Source organism: Octodon degus, unplaced genomic scaffold (genome assembly GCF_000260255.1).
Source record: "Octodon degus isolate 3935 unplaced genomic scaffold, OctDeg1.0 scaffold00147, whole genome shotgun sequence".
Classification (NCBI taxonomy): Eukaryota; Metazoa; Chordata; class Mammalia; order Rodentia; family Octodontidae; genus Octodon; species Octodon degus.
The window spans coordinates 4,043,443-4,061,037 of record NW_004524723.1 but is presented as its reverse complement, the minus strand read 5'-3'; the positions used below and the strand labels follow the sequence as shown (position 1 = coordinate 4,061,037).

At 36.8% G+C, this 17,595-nt stretch overlaps 1 protein-coding gene and 1 pseudogene across 1 annotated transcript in view; one reads left to right on the top strand and one right to left on the bottom strand.

The window, feature by feature from the left end:
* Ccdc14 (coiled-coil domain containing 14) overlaps window positions 1–17,595 on the bottom strand; it is an 84,827-nt gene that overhangs the window by 61,590 nt on the left and 5,642 nt on the right. Inside the window, 6 exon segments of the mRNA XM_023702271.1 lie at window positions 2,662–2,803; window positions 5,682–6,198; window positions 7,899–7,993; window positions 8,106–8,342; window positions 17,347–17,469; window positions 17,564–17,595. Coding sequence (XP_023558039.1) covers window positions 2,662–2,803; window positions 5,682–6,198; window positions 7,899–7,993; window positions 8,106–8,342; window positions 17,347–17,469; window positions 17,564–17,595 — 1,146 coding nt within the window.
* LOC111812873 lies at window positions 3,011–3,162 on the top strand (annotated as a pseudogene).

The following is a 17,595-nucleotide window of genomic DNA, read 5'->3' as shown; positions in this document are numbered from 1 at the left end:
AAACTCAAAAAAAAAATACAAAAAAAAAATAAATAAATAAAAAATAAATGAGTCCACTGGCTGATTTGGCATAGTTAGGGATGTGGATAACGGGAAGGCCTAGCCTGGGTGTGAGTGCTACCCTCCCTAGAACATGTAGCTTGGATAGACTATAAGGGACATAAAGAGGGCTTCTGTCATTTCTGATCACTTGCTGCCTTCATGCAGCTTTGCTGCTTTCTTGCCTTCTGCCTGCCATGAACTATTTCTCCTCTGCAATGCCTCTCTGCCATGTCATCTTGCCTTGGAGCGAGCCAACTATAAACTGAAACCTCTACAAAATGTAAATCAAAATAAATCATTTCACAAATACCTCAGCAGATTAAAGCGCCTGCAAGCAGGAGCAGGGGCCAGAGGTTCGATCTCCTGGTCTGCCATGCCAGCCCCATCCCCCGGGCACGCTGAGACAGCAGACTGGGCATGGTGATGCGTGCCTGTAATCCCAGCTCTTGGGAGGCTGTAAACAGGTGGATCACTATGAGTCCGATCTAGTAGTGAGACCCTGAACACCCTATAGACCCTTCCCTAAAAATACAAATAAATAAATAAATAAAAATAAATCATTCCTTCTTATAATTCAAGTATGGGGTATTTTGTCTCAGCAGCAGAAAGTAACTAAGACATTAGGCTAATTATTATTAAGGAAATAATCCTAATCAAATAAATTTCTTTTGGTGTCATGTCTACATGAACTCTAGAGAAACCAATAGTGGCAAACCTATTGCACAGGTGCTATTTGCTTTCCTTTGAAGAATGTAAGAGTTACTTTTTGTAAACTAAAATCTCAGTATTCAAGTTTAATTTCAATGTTGGCACTTGTGATAAGTATGTAAGTTTTGGGTTGCAGTTTGGGCATTAGTCTCTAAAATGTTCACCATAACTACTCTAGACTATAAATTTAAGCTACAATTAGGATCCTACTTTATGGTTTTCTAGTTTCTTAAAAATTATGTGCAGGTGCCTACAAGTCCCATGTCATACAATGTCTGTAGCTTGCACAATATTTCTATAGTGTCAAATGCAACACCACCTCAGGCAAACTCCACCACTATGCTGTAAAAGCACTTGAAATGTACTTCAATTCTCTGCAAAGCAAATTAATAAACAGATACTGGAGTACTGGCCTTGATAGTCATAACTCAAACATTCAAAGCTAAGATATTAGTGATAATATGTGGGTAATTCTTTCTATAGTTCAAGAATAGAGCCCCAGTTTATATCTTTAAGCAAACTATAAAATATAATTTCTAAGCCAAGCATGGTAGCACACAGCTATAATCCTAGATACCTGGGAGGCTAGAGCAAGAGAACTGTTATGTTTGAGGCCAGCTGGGAAATTAAGCAAGATGCCACCTCAAAATAAAATTTAAGGGTCCAGGGAGATGGCTCAGTAGAATAAGTGCTTGCTTGGCAAGCGCAAAGACCTAAGTTAAAGCCCCGGTTCTGCCAAAAAAATAAAAAAAAAATAAACAAATAAAATAAAATTTAAAAGAGCTAGAGAGATAGCTCAGTGGTAGAGTGCTTCCTTGAGGCCCTGAGTTCAATCCTCAAAATAAATAAAGAAAAAATATACTTTTGAGAAGAAAAAAAAAACTATGAATTTAAGTGAGTTTTTTCCTAAATCTAAGTGTAATGGAGCTAATAAAGATTACCTACATCGGAGATACCTCAGTGGTAGAGTGCTTCCTTGAGGCCTTGAGTTCAATCCTCAAAATAAAAAAAGAAAAAATATACTTTTGGCAAGAAAAAAAAAAAAAAAAACCACGAATTTAAGTGAGTTTTTTCCTAAATCTAAGTGTGGTGGAGCTAGTAAAGATTACCTACATCAGGTTCTCCATTCTTTTCTAGGTATGTGGAAGTATGAGAAAATTATATGTCCTAGAACTTTACAATTAGGGAGGATCATGTGACTTGGTTTAGCCTACAAAATATTAAGTGGTGGCCAGTCACATATGTCTATTGCTTTATTAAGCTTTGTAGTATCTATAGCCTTATTTATTAATTTGCTTTGCAGAGAACTGAAACACTTTTCAAGTGCTTCTGTAATACTGCAATGGAGTTTGTCCTGAGAGAATATTACATTTGACATTTCATAGACATTGTATAAGATGGATTTGCATGGTGTTAAATCCAACATGCAAAAATGTTCCTAGTGGTAGACAAATGCTGTTTTTCCTGAAAAACACAACCTGAGATAGTGGCTTCATGAAATGAAAAGAGGCTGAATCATGAATCATGGGATAAAAAATAGCTTCCAGTAACCCAAGTTGATCTTTGGGTTAAGGGGAAATATATTTTTGCTGTATTTTGCCAGTGAGATTTAGAAGTTTGTTTCTATATCAAAGCATAGACTAACACAATAAATAAACTCAGGCACTTCATCTTTCTGTCTACACACTATGGACCAGTGACAACAAAGGTGAAAGAGGCAGGAAAAAATATGTACTGGTTGCAAAGTGCAATGTAAGAGTTAGAGAATGCTAGAAATCTCTGGAAAATGGAAAAGATAGTAAGACAGTAAATCTATTTTCTTTATAAAGGCTCAGATATAACATGTGGCATCTTTGTTTTCTGTGAGACATCTTTGTCTACTGACAAAAATATTTAAAGAGCAATTCTCACCTTCTTAGCTGAGCATTTTCACTTCTCAGTGGTTGCATGGCCAGTGCTATTTCAACTTGAATATCTGTGTTTCCACTTGCTGCTAAAAGTCCAGTTATACATGCTTCCACTTCAATTACCAACCTCTGAATTTCTGAATCTTCTATGAAAGGCAGAAGAAATGAGTAAAATCAGTATTGTCAATTGGTTTTGTACCAAGCTATTGGAACATACTACTAAACAAGAAAGTCTACAGATATTATATACTTGCTACAAATACATTCCATTTATTTGTAATTTTATTATATAAATCATATTTTTTTTCTTTCCTGCTACATGTATTTGCTTACTCAGAACATACAGTAAACTAATCGCTTCTCGGCCTTTTGGCTAAGAGCAAGTGTACTACATATAGTAAACTAAATATTAATTTTAAATCAAAGGATTACTATGTTAGTGTTTGCTTTTTGGTTGTGTCAGGTAGGTTCACACATTTCTCCTAGTTCATACTTACCAAAAGAATACTATAATGGACCAAATTGCTATAGGATTTCCTATCATTTGTTACAGTACTAACAGTTATAACACAGCTTCTGATCATGGCATAAAAGGTTTACTTCAGATGATTCATTTGGCAAAACACTGTGAGTAAGGGTCTGCTCAAATAGGGTTTCTTATTTGATTTTACAAAGTAGATTTAATACCATTTTGTTAATTGTGGAGAGTGGATATTTTTGGAGGAGGCAAACAGATACAGACAAAAGATAAGTAGAATTTCTGCCCTTTTATTTTTGTCTCTTCATGCCCATTTATATTTTCTGTAGACTGAAAATATTTAAAATTACATATTACTTGATATGAGATCAAAAGTATATGAAAATTTAAAATGTATTAAATTATACAAATATTTTAACACCCTAATGAAAAACATGTTCACATAGTGAGCAACTATATGCAACCACTGAGCAGTCTTCTGTCAATATTCTAGCTTTCTGTCCATCTTTGTCAGTCATGGGCTTTTGATAAGGAGATAAGATAACCAGGATACATCACTTTCTAGAGCTATAATGTTAGTCAAACCATCTGGTTCTTTTTGTATATAAATTAATCTTTAAAAAATTAAAGCATTTCCTTCAAAAACTCATATACTTAGCAAATATACATATACTTTGGAGCTGGAGCTGATTAACATGAGTATTACCTCACATGCTTATTTTTCAGAGAATGATGAAAAGTCTACCCTCTTAGAAAGTTTATTCGGTGAGATAGCTCAGTGGTGTAAAGTGTCTGCTTAGGCAAGCTTAGGCAAACACGCAGGGACCACGGTTTGATCCCCAGTACCACAAGCCATGCCAGGCCTGCCTCCAGGATGGGCTGAGTAGGCCACAAAAAAAAAGTCTGTAGACTGCAACCCATTATTAATTATTGCCATTATATTGTACAATAGAGCTCTTGAACTTCTTCCTTTGATCTGAAATTTTGAGCCTTCTGACTAGCATCAAAATTATTTAACTCTTGAAGTCTGCATTTCTTGATGGTTAAATGAAGATAATATTCTTAGCTCATTAAGCTACTGAGACTAAATGAGACCCCCTTTTTTTTTTTTTTTTTTCAGAACTAGGGAATGAACTTAGGCCGTTGCGCTTGCCAGAGAAGCGCTTATTCTACTGAGCCATCTCCCCGGCCCTAATGAGATACTTCTTTCCAAGCCTAAATTTCCTCATCTCTAAAATGAAAGCATCAAATAGTACCTCATATGATTGCTGTTAGGATTAAACAATTCATAGAAAATACAGTGGGTACATGGTAAGTATTCAAGAAGTGATGGCTACTATTGCTGCTGCTACTACTACTACTTTTTTACTGATATCTTCCCTACTACTATTATTGTCTTCATTAAATCTTTGGGAAGGAGAACAGTCATAATCCAAAGGTTTGAAGACACAGTGACTTTAATATACTAAACATGTAGTTTAATGGCACTGTATTCTTATAGCATTTTAGGATTTTTCTTGGTATGTGTTTATAAATGTATTTCATTAGTGCTTTCACAATCAATTACTGTTTTTCAAATTGGTAAATTTTTAACTCATTCCAAGTAAAAGTTATTATTTCAGAATATATACAATGAAGTAATATAACATTATTCACAGACATTTTCCTTGATTTAAGAGAAAAATCCTAAAAACCAACCAAAAATGGCACTAAACGGTTTGGGTTACTTCTCAAAATGAGATCTGTTAAACAGTAAGAGTAGATAGATACCTATTTTGTTTTATGGTGCTGGGGATAGAATCTAGGACCTTGTGAATATTAGGCAAGTGCTCTGCCATTGAGCCACACTCCCAGCCACACTTCTTCATGTGTGTGTTACTGGGAAATGAACCTAGGGTCTTTATACTGAGTTATATCCTTAGCCCTTTTTGAGATAGGGCCAGGTTAAGTGTCTGAGGCTGGGCTTCAACACGTGAGCTCTGTCTCAGCCTCTATGCAGCTTTATTCTAGTTTATTTTTTAAAAAGAGTATAATAATAATTGATAAGACAACAGAAACAGTACACATTTAGATGAACAAGATGAGAGGTATTCAACCATGGCTTTTGTATTGCACATTGCTGTCTGCTATGTAGTTGCTCAGATTACAGTTATTAGCATATAGAGTTCTACAACTTTTTTAAATAGGAAAAATAATCAGTCTCTTTTAAGGGGTCTTCTAACAATTCTAGTTATATCACTACAGATTCTCCGGACTGCATCTTCCCAGGACTGGTTAGACCAAGTAGACTGAATGCACACTTGCAATCAAAGACTGAATGCTTGGTGTTCCTCAATATATTCCACATTCAATGGAGGAAAGGAACCAAACCTAAAACGAAGAATACAACCAGCAGGCCTCATTACATCATCAGCTCAAAACACAGATCCACTGTAAACACCACCACCACCATCGCAGTTATTCTAAATGTGAATGACAGACAATACAACACTGCCACTTAGCATAACACCATGCTATGGGAAATTATAAAGAAAGTATTCATCTACCTTGTTCTACTACTAGGGCCTTGAGCTCTCTCAGCAAATATTTTATAGTTCTAACTTTTTCAGCAGCCTGGTTCACATTTTTTGCTTTCTGTACATCCTGGACTATTTCCGCATCTTGCACATGCACATTTAAACAGTTTCCTTCGTTTATGACCTCTGCAATTTGTTCTCTGGCACATCTTTCTTCACCAGAGGCCAAGAAAGCTGGCTGTAGCTGGGTTGGGCTCCTGTGTATTTTACTGTCTAGGAGAGTTTCTTTTTCAAGAGATTGAAACAAAGTCATACGTGTTTGAAGACACTTTAGTAAGTCTGCTTCCTTACAGACTCCTTGTTGTGGCAGAATCCAATTAGCAAGACTCAGCTCCTGAAATGTGGGAACAGCTGCTTTGTCAGTTTGGGGCAGGCCACATGAAACTCCAGGACTGGCACCGAATGAGCTCCTCGGAACATTAAGATCGTTCACAGACATTGCTTTACCTTGAGATGCAAACTGGTTACCACCATCGGTTTGAACTTCCTAAAGCAAGGGGAAAAAATAAACTAAATGCATAAGCACTCACTTGTAGGCATTAATTATAATAAACCGGAACCACAAATATTATAAAATAACTTTCTAATATTAGAAACTGACTGATATTTTCAGCCTCAAAGTAAGCAGAATTTCTCCTCTGTATAATAAAGATGGTAGTTTTTTAAAAACATAATTAGATCACTCTGCAAATGGCAACACTGCCTAAAATAGATTATTTACAAATACCACACATACTTTAAAGGCATCAAAAATAAGTCCACTCTGAACTGAAATATTTCCACTTTGAGAAACTGTACTATAAGAAAATCAGCTTAAGCATACAAAAAGCTTTTGCAAATACATACTTAAATGCTAATGAGTAAAAGCTGTTATTTAAATATCTAACCATAAAAGAGTACTTACACAGACTATGGTATACCCACAAAATATAGCATTAACTATTTCATCATAAAAGATATTATGATAAATATGCGTACAACATTTCAAGCACAAAAGCAGCATATAAAACTGTATAAAGGGCCAGGGAGATGACTCAGTAGAATAAATGCTGCCCTGGCAAGCGCAAGGGTCTGAGTTCAATCCCCAGTTCTGCAAACAAACAAACAAACAAAAAACCTTTATAAAATCTAATTGTAAGCTGGGTGTGGTGGCTCATGCCTATAAGCCCAGCATTCGGGAGGCAGAGGTGGGAGAATCTTAGTGAGTTCAAGACCAGCCTGGGCTACAAAGTAAGTTCAAGGTCAGCCTAAACAAGAGAGCAAAACCATGTCTCAAACACACACACACACACACACACACACACTAATTATACTTTTAAAAGAAAGCAAGCCTGGGGGAGATAGCTTTGGCAGTCTAAGCACCTGCCTGGCAAACACAAGGACCCAGGTTCAATCCCCAGTACTGCATGCCATGTCAGCCACTGAAACCTAGCATGGTGGTGCACACACCTGTAATCCCAACACTAGAGTCTGAGACAGGAGGATCACTATGAGTCAGAGCTACATAGTGAGACTCTTTTTTTTTTTTTAATGAGCAGAATATATTTATTGAGAGAAAGAAAGCTCCTGTCCCAAGAGAGGGACAGGAGGGGAGGCCTGAGTGGGTAGTTCCCCCGAGACTCTTTAACAGATAAATAAAAGACTTTTTTTAATTAAAAAAAAGAGGGCTGGGGAGATAGCTCAGTAGAATAAGTGCTTGCCTGGCAAGCGCAAGGGCCTGAGTTCAACCCCTAGTTCCACCAAAAAAAAAAAAAAAAAAAAAAAAAAAAAATTTAAAAAATGAGAGCAAACTTAACAAACAAAATGAAATCTAGACGCATAATTAAGTGACTGAAAACATGCTATATTAGTGCTTGGGAAGTGGGTATAAATGATTTTTTTTTATTGTATTGCTCGCTTCTTTTTCCCTATTGGTTAAAAAAATAGATTAAAAAAAAACCTTTTGGGGCCAGGGAGATGGCACAGTAGAATAAGCGCTTCCCTGGCAAGTGCAAGGGTCTGCGTTCAATCCCGGTTCCACCAAAAAATAAATAAATAAAATAAAAAAACCTTTTCTAATAAAAAGAAAAACTTAAAAAAAAATTGGTCTTATCTCCAAGTATACTGCTTCAATGAGTAAATTCAATATTTTCTCCAAAAATGACAATTTCTGTAAGTAAACTTGCATAACATACAAACTTTACCCACAGAATGAACCACTGGAGGGCAGGGTGGCCGCTGAGGTGACCAGACTGGGGTGGAGGTAGAGCCGGCATAATTCGAGTGTGGCGTAGTCTGAGATTCTAAAGGTAAGAGGGAGAAAAAAATCTTTCACATTTCATATTGCTTAGATAACAGCAAAGCACTTTAATTACAGCTTATATTCAAACTTTTAAAAATATCACTTATACTAACCAGAATCAGATACAGTATGGCAAGGTACAGAAGGAATCCCATTGGGGCCTTTCTTGGACGAAAAGTTATTCATCAATGACATCTGAGTCTGCACATGCTCACAGAGGGCTTGGTATATTATTGGTGAATACATTCTATAATGATCTTGTAATGACCAATTTTGTGCTGTGTCTGATGTGTCTCTTTCACTTCCAGCAGAAACTTCACTAGGTATTTGTTTCTTATTATCCAAAAATACTAATGTGGAAGAAGGAAAACAAGTTCTTGAAATACGATTCTTAAAAAAACTTTCAGCATAAGAGCTTAGAGGAAAAACTCTCAGAAATATAGTTTAATCATATACTTCATAGAAGGGCCTTATTGCTCTTACTCTCTAAATAAAATCACTCCAAATTCTTAAATGTAGTTAATGAGGTAAGTTTCCCCAGGCAAAATGCTATTTGTAAAAATCTCTTCTTCAATTATAACACCTGTCTTGGGATACTGTATTCTCCTTTGGGGTATTTATGTTCAATGAAGTCTTACCTGGCCCCTTGTCCACTTCATTCTCTCAGGGAAAAACAGAACAGGAAAGATAGACTATAAGTATTATGATGTTCTGACAGTTAAAAATAAAAGAGCTTTAAGATCAACCAGTAAAAAAACTTAATCTATAACTAGGGCTTTAAAACAGAAGTATCTGAACCTGGCATTTAAGTCAGTCTACTCTTCCAACTATCTTCTCCTCATCTTCAACACAAAATATTCATTCCAGCTGGCCAGTTTAGAAACCCAATAAGCCTTTCTCCCCTTCTTGTACCATGGCTTGTGCGTGATGAACCATTCCCATCTACTCCACCCTACCTATTTCCCAATGCTCATCTGAGCATTTCCCTCACTCATGAGCCTTTTCCATCCCAAACTGGTGCACTCTTCATCATCCTAGAGCACTTATTGTCTATTTAAATCATATGCCACTGATCTACTGCCTATGTGGTTCTATCTTTCATCCTCTTTTCTACCTGACTAAATTATAAGCTTCTCCAGGCAGACTGTATCCTATTTCTCTCACAAGTGTATGTATGAAGTAGAAACTAGTATTAGTAAATGAAAATACAAGTTTTTAAAACAGAACTACCCAGTAGATTTAAAAATCTAAATTCTATGTCCCCATCTAATAACATTCGCTCTCCAAATATTTGCTAAACATTATTAATAAAAATGAAAGCAGGGCCGCCCAAATAGCTCAGCAGATTAAAGCACCTGCAAGCAGATGCAGAGGTTGGGGGTTCGATCCCTGGGCCTGCCGTGCCAGCCCCGCACCCAGGGCGGGCTAAGACAGCAATTGAGACTGGGTGTGGTGGCGTGCACATGTAATCCCAACTCTTGGGAGGTTATCAACAGGCGGATCACTACACGTCTGATCTAGTAGTGAGACCCTGAGCATCCTGTACACCCTTGCCTAAAAAAAAAAAAAAAAAAAAACCAAACCCCCCCCCCCCAAAAAAAAACAGAAAGAAAGCATTCTGTTAAATCATAGGTTATCAGGGTACAAAACAAATTTAGAAAAATATATAGCAAGTAGTAATACTTACCTAAGCCAAACATACACCCACACATATTCTAGGGCACAATTCTACTCCCATGTATACACCTAACAAATGAGTGTTTATGCCTATTAAAAAATATATACAACAATAGTCACTAGTTGAGTAAACCTAAGTTTTCTTGACTTCCTCTAATTAGAAAATTTTTTTAAAATACTACATAAGATTATTGCAAGAAGTATACACATTTGTAAAGTTCTTAGATCAATGTATGGAACACAATAAAAATTCAGTAACACACTAAAATACTTGCAAACTCTTAAAGACAGACAAATATTTCATATTCTTAAGCCTTACTCTCTGATAATATCCCTCTGACTATGTTCTCTCAAAGGTGATTAAAGCCAAGAGCAATAATAGTTACCTTCACTACCTGAATGGATGAGCTGACAACAAAACTGGTTACAGTATTTCTGTAAGGCAAAATTCCCTATCGGACACACAATTTCATAACGCACACAGAAAAAACCTCTAAAATATTTCAACTCCAAAATCTAAAATAATGGAGAGCATAACCCATGGCTTCTGGTACACTGGACATCCTTTACTCCTGACTGTGCACTCTGCTGTCCTTGCGTTTCCTTTGGTCCATTGAGATAAGAACTATCTAGTCTCAGAAATTCTCAGGCCTCACTCTCAAAGGTCCCAGCCTTTGGCTTTTATCCACCTTCTTCACAAGGCAGTTTTAGTCTCCCATCAAGCTGAGCCACATACAATATTAGGCCTCTACCAGCAGATGTCCTCATCTGACACCAATTAATAACCTCCAAACATTTCTTGAAAGTCAAATCCTCTGACTGAAAACAACTTATTTTACTAACTTTTAAACTCAATTTGTATGAGACTCTGCTGACAATGCTGAAGATTTATACTAAAGGTAATCTTATAAAGCAAATAATCCAAGACAAATTGACAAACCATAAGTGAATATAAAAGAAAAAATTGCACTTATATTGCTATTACATAATTTAAAAAACTGACCAAAAAAAATTGGCCTGTTACTACACAAACATAAATGAAGTATATGCTGTTGCTCTTATTAATGACACCAAGGCACCCTCCATGAAAGTTTAACTGAAAGATCAAGATGACAATATGGTGTCAGGTGTGGTTAGAATTTATTAAAGGGATCATTTGTTTATTCAATCCATGGCAACCTTTCAATCCATAAATCCTACCTGCTATATGTAAGCACTGGCTGTTCTTTGCATGTATGGGCATGACAGGTAAGTCCTGCTACCCAAATACTGAATAAACATCTAGTGTAGGTAAGAGCCACTAACCCCTGTTATAATTTAAAATAGATAAGACCATCTGGTCTTGATAGGGACAATCAACGCTCAAAGAATTCTGCCTGTTGTGGTTTATTTCCCAAGGTGAGAGTAGCCATACATGTACATGGATTGCCTTCAACTCACCACGGCTTGATTTACTATTTTCTTAAAGCAGGGTCTCATTATGTTGCTCCAGCTGGTCTCAAAGTCTGGGATTCAATCAACCCTCCTGCATCGTCCTCCTGAGTGCTGGGATTACAGGTACCTGGCACTAAATCTGGATCAACTGAGTTTTTGACTTTACAGTGGTATAAAGCAGTAAGCCTTCACAGTTTGAATTTTTCTTTCCTGGACTACTGATTAAGCTGTATCACATTCTCTCATGATGCAGCTCCCAGGCAAGCCACACAACCATGAGGATAAACAGATCGTGTTGCTACTATAATGTTTGGTAGGTTACATATATTTTTTTAACTTTTGATGTTTTCCATTTCTGGTGGATTTGGGGGATCATTATACCCAGCATAAGTTGAAGATCATTCTTATGTTACTAAATCAAAATTAGGTAAACAATTAACAGTTATCAAATCTAAAAGCTGTACTTTTCAAAGGGGCACTGAGATTAATCTCAGGTCTTATGAATACTAAATAAAAACTGCGTATTGGTGCTGGCCTATAGCCCTTGGCTTAGGAGGCTGAGGCAGGAAGATCTTGAGTTCAAGGTCAGCCTGGACTACACAGACTCTCAGAAAATAAAACAAAACACTTAAGGTCATGAAAGACACCATTGCAGCTAGTGAAAAAGTAAGAAAAGATCTCTTTAAAACAACTAGGATGCAGGAAAAAATAATTCAGTACCTCCAAGACGATGCAAAGATGAACAATGTGAGACTAATAGGTATCAATGAGAAGGAAGGAGTCAATACAAATGATATAAAAAGAATATGGGCAGAAGTAATAGCAGAAAACTTCCCAAATATGGTGCAACAATCTGACATTCCTGTAACCGAAGCATATAGAACTCCAAATAATATCAATCCAATGAAAACCACACCCAGACATATAATAATCAAGATTCCAGAAATTCAGCATAGGAACAGTATACTAAAAGCCGCTAAAGAAAAGAAACAGATCACATTTAAAGGAAAACCCATCAGAATAACGGCAGATTTCTCTTCACAAACCATCAAGTCAAGAAGAGCATGGAGCAAAGTACTTCAAGTCTTGCAAGAAAACAAATTCCAACCCAGACTGATCTATCCTGCAAAACTATCTTTCAAATATAATGGAGAAGTGAAATATTTCCATGACAAAGAGCAACTAAAGAATTTCATGATGACAAAGCCAAGCCTACACAGACTACTAAATGATGTTCTAGAGAGGGGGCAAATTGATCACAGCCCCATGAATGAGAATGGAACGAACCCACCAAATAGGGCAAACAAACAGAGGAGATTAAGAGGTATACAGTAGTAGTCTTTCAGTTATTCTTTTGCATTCAGCAGCAGAATATTTCCATTAGCACACTGTACAAATGGACTTCTCTTCCACCCTATGGGTCATGATTCCACTTGAGTCTACAGGGTGGATTTTAAAGAAATAACTGTAGCTCACTTCCACAAGTGAGGCCTAGCCACCAGTAACTGTCATGGTCATTATGCATGTCCACAACACATTAGAACTTTGTGCGATATCCTATCCTCAAACTGTTAGAAGTACTGGTGATTTATTTGCCATTCCAGTATTTATCTTATGTTTTACTCTTAGTACTTCTTTGCTATCATGAAAACTTTTTCTTAGTTCAATTGTTTTGAATCATTTAATTTTCTGAATATTGCTTAATCTTAACTTTTGTTCTAAGATTTATACTGTATCTTTGACTTACAATTTATTTAAAAGACATTGTATGATATCTTCTTCTAGTATTAGAAACTTTAAAAAGTATATTTCCATTTTCTGTTGACTAAAAAAAAGAGGTTTGTACCTATGTTATTTGCTTATTATTTCTTGCCTATGTCTTGTAATATGAGAAACTACTTTGGCAATAACAACACACAATGTACTAACTATTGTTACTCTCCTAAAATCTTGTTTTGAGATTTTATACCACTGTTTTTATTGTTTTTTCTTTCTTTAAAATAAAAATAACTGATGTCAATAAAAAAAAAATAAATAAATAAAATAAAATAAAAAAAAAAAAAAAAAAAACACTTAAGGTCAGAAGCACCCACATAAGCTCAATACATTTATGACCTGCTTCTCTGCCTCTTTACTCACACCATGCATGAAGGTGGACTTCCTTGGCTCCACAGACATTCAAAAATCAGCTAGGTCTTAGTCAAAAGTACCTATGGAGGTTGTACCCCAGACAGTTGAAAAAATAAATAAATAACAGGATGGTGTGTGTGCTGAAATTAAAATTAAAAATAAGAAATATGCTGCAATTGATTCTGTACAGTCCTATGTATGATTAGCTCACTAGCAGAGAGAGGGAAAAGACAGTAAGTGCCTAGCATAACTTCTGCATTTTGCCAAGACAGATAACAGAGCAAAACCCTTGCACGGTTAATAGCAGTCAACACCCTCATAAACAAAGAAAGATGTTCTTCTCTAGATAATGCTAGTTTGGTAAACAGATAAACAAAATATATCTATTTGGCTGAACCAAGGGAAAGTGCCTTCTTCTAATGAGGCAACCTTATGGGTAAATAAGTCAGTGAGAACTCAATGCTATGTTCTAATTTCACAACCCTAAAGAACACTGTCCTAAGTGGGAAGAGCTTTTCCTTTGAAGATCAAGTATGGGGGAAGAACAGTAAGAATACTGTGTTCTGATCACAGGCCACAACTGCTGATCTTACTTGAGTTCAAATAAGGATTTAAGGCTAGGAACCAAGAACACCAGGCATCTCTCATCTGCCACAGCCATCCTCTACTGGTCTCTGCCCTGCTCTCCCAGGCATGCTGATCCTCCGTGCTCCTATATGTCTTCCTATGTCAAGAAAGTAAGGCTTTGAGGTGGTATTTATGTCAGCAACCTTGAGACATAAGGTAATGTTTTCCCCCTAAAGACTTGTTTACTGTTCACTAGCGATTCCCCACACTTAAGGTTCTTCAGCTGCTGCCTAAACTTAAAGCATATATAGCCTGTGTCGTGGACCATCACATCATCTCAGTGCAATCGAGGACCAGGCAGAACCAGTGAAATGTTCTGATGCATATGCTGCTTGCCTTGCTGTGAGGACTAAAGACCCATCTCTGACTCCAGAGTCCTGTGCTTCTGCCAGTATCCACAACACAGTAAGACTAACTTATTAGCTTGTAAGACTAAAAAGCAAATCCCAGACCTGATACACATCAGTAGGGCCAATGTTGGATTTAAGATGAGGCACATACAGGACAGTTTACAGTAAGGCCACCTTGGGCTGGCATTGTCCTTCTAAAGATGCTCTTTTCAAGGCAGCCTACTCTATAAAATACTTTGTGAGTCAGTAACCTCTCTCCTTCTTAATGCATTTATGGCCTAGAATTGATAACAACTCTGTGCTGAGGTTAGTACTACCTAGCACAATAGTTTATGGTTTTCCCTCTGAATTTTTTTTGTTTTGTTTTGTCTTTTAGAGACAGGGCTTTGCTATGCTGTTCAGGCTGGCCTTGAACTCACTCTGCAGTCCAGGCTGTCCTTGAACTCACAGCAATTCTCCTGCCTCAACCACTTTAGTGCTAGGATCATAGGCATGTACCACCATGCCTAGCTTGAATTATTTTGAGTATTATCAAGAAGTCAGAATATGACAAAGTGCTATCATGACACCACTGTTAGCCCTAGATAACCCAAATGAGCATTCCTAGTGGAAGGCTACCTTGAGACAAAAAAACAGGTGCTACCAATCCTTTCTTTGTTTCATTGGTCCCCTACAGAGAAGCTGCTGTGCAAAGTTAGGAATGTAAGGGGCCAGCGAGATAGCTCAGTAGAATAAGTGCTTGCCTGACAAGCACAAGAGCCTGAGTTCAATTCCCAGTTCTGTGCGCATCACCCCCCCTCAAAAATGTAGCACACAAGGCTGGGGAGATAGTTCAGTGGTCTAAGTGCCTGCCTGGGAAGTACAAGGTCCTGAGTTCAATTTCTGGCACTGCATGCCATTCCAGCCCCAGAACCCTGGGTACACCATGACAACTCGAAACCAGATGTGGTGGTGCACACCTGCAATTCCAGAGCTGGGGAGGCTGAGGCAGAAGGATCTCTACAAGTCCAAACTGTGAAGTGAGACCCTGTATCTAAAATTAAACACAACCATATTAAAATAAACAAATAAAAGAATATAGCACATATTTTCTTAAAAGGCCAGTTAGTCAATATTTAGGCTTGGTAGACCAGATAGAGTCTGACACAACTACTCAACTCTACCATGCAGCATGAAATCAGAAAATAAATAAATTAGAAGGGCTGTGTTCAGGGTTGGTGAGATAGCTCAGCAGACTAAGGCCTGCTTAGGTAAGTGCAGGGATGGGGGTTTTACCCCTGGTACCACATGCTGTGCCTATCCCACCCTTAGGTGTGTTGAGTTGGCCACCAAGATGGGCGTGGTGGCACACACCTGTAATCCCAGTGCTAGGGGGCGGGGGGGCTGAAAGGAGGATCACTATGAGTCCAAGCTGCTTAGTGAGAACCTGAAAGAAATATATGTATATTTAAAAAGAAGAAGGAGCCAAGGAGATGGCTCAGTGGAATAAGTGCTTCCCTGGCAAGCGCAAGGGTCTGAGTTCAATCACTGGTTCCGCAAAAAAAATGAGAAGGAGCAGGAGGGCTGTGTTCTAATAAAGCTTTACTTACAAAATAAGTATTATTTATAAAATAAAACTGGCCAGCTGGTTGTGGTGGTGCATTCCTATAGTCCCAGCATTCAGGAGGCTGAGGCAAGAGGATCACTGTAATGCCAGACTGGGCTACAAAGGCAGTTCAAGACCAGAATAAACTGCATAGTGAAACTCTGCCTCTAAAAGATTTAAAAAAAAAAAAAATGGCTTTAGCAAGCCGTCAGTCTGGTTTTGACTGATGTGGTCCAACAGAAATATGAGCAAGTTATAATACGACTTATAATTTCCAGTAGCCCCATTAAAAAGTGAAAAGGACAGGTAAACTTAACTTTTCATAATGTTTTGTTTAAATCAACTTAGCCAAAACATTATCATTTCAATTGTAATAAACAAAACTGAGCTATTTTTGTATCAAATCTAAATCCAGAGTATATTTTATAGAACATACATCTCAATTTAAAGACTGAGTTGTTATTACAAATAACATGATCTATAGTTAGATATAATAAAACACCTGAAAAGGTAAATGGACACAGTCTATGTTACTAGTTAAAAGTTTTATAATTGAATCAAGCCTTAACTTTCAAATATATTAAAATTAAGTGATATTACAGTCAGCTTTTTGGTTGCATCGTCTTTCAAGTGTTCAGTAACCACATGCTGCATATACTCTTGAACAATACAGGCCAACAAGGCTTTATAAGCCAAAATATTGGCCTCTAGGAGCGAAGGACTAAAGGAAGCTGTTTCTCTTTCCACTGTTCTCTTACTCAGGTCAATTGGAACCACAATGGCTACTCCTATAAATGCCCTACCATCATTTTCTCAGCCTCTCTGTCTGGTCTCCCGATTTGATCATTACACACTGCAGACATGTTGAAATATCACATGATACTCAATAAATATGTACAAGTTACATGTTCTTTAAACAATCACTATTGTGAACTTTTTAAACTCTATTTTGTTCTATAGGCCTTGGACAGACAACATATGCAAAATTTGTTTATTCTGCACTTCTGAGTTACTATACTTAAGTCAGCAAAGATAACACCAAGAGAGTAAAATATCTGGGGCTGTATTCACAGGCAGTCACTGGCAATCTGTCATTCCTTTTCTATCCAATGTGAATTTTACCTTCTTCTGTACCATATAAACTAATTATGCAGCTCAACAAGTTGAGCTCTGAATCAAATTAATAGATAGATTACATATAAAATAATTAGTAACAATTACTATCAGGATACACCTGAAATTCAATCAATCTGTGATTTTCTATGAAAGTAAGTGGCAATGGAAACAAAGATAACTTTGCAGACTTCCTAAATGTCATTCAGAGTTTAAACCTTTTCTCCTACAAACACAAACACTGTCTCTTTTTACTCTTAGGAAAATGACAGTAAAATGACTACTCAATTAAAGCTGAACAGAAAAAGAAAAGCACAAGCATATACATAATAATATACTAAATAATAATTAAAATGAAAGACAACTGTATAACCCTCATAACAGCAAAATCCCCAAATTAAAAATTATTTTTAAATAAGTAAGAGAAAAAATGCTTACATATTTCTTTCTGAACTACTGAAGGAACAGTATGTTTTTCATGTCCTTTTTTTTTAGATCTGCATTTTTTGCCTTCTAAAGATCTGGAATTACATTTATTGGCTGAATATGCTGCTTCTGCACCTATTAATAATTAAAATAAAATTCATTACTTTAAAAAAAAAAAAAAAAAATTTCAGAAAAGATCACAGTGAAAAACTATTTAGAGAAATAAAACCTGAATCTTCATTTCTCAAAATGTCCCGCAAC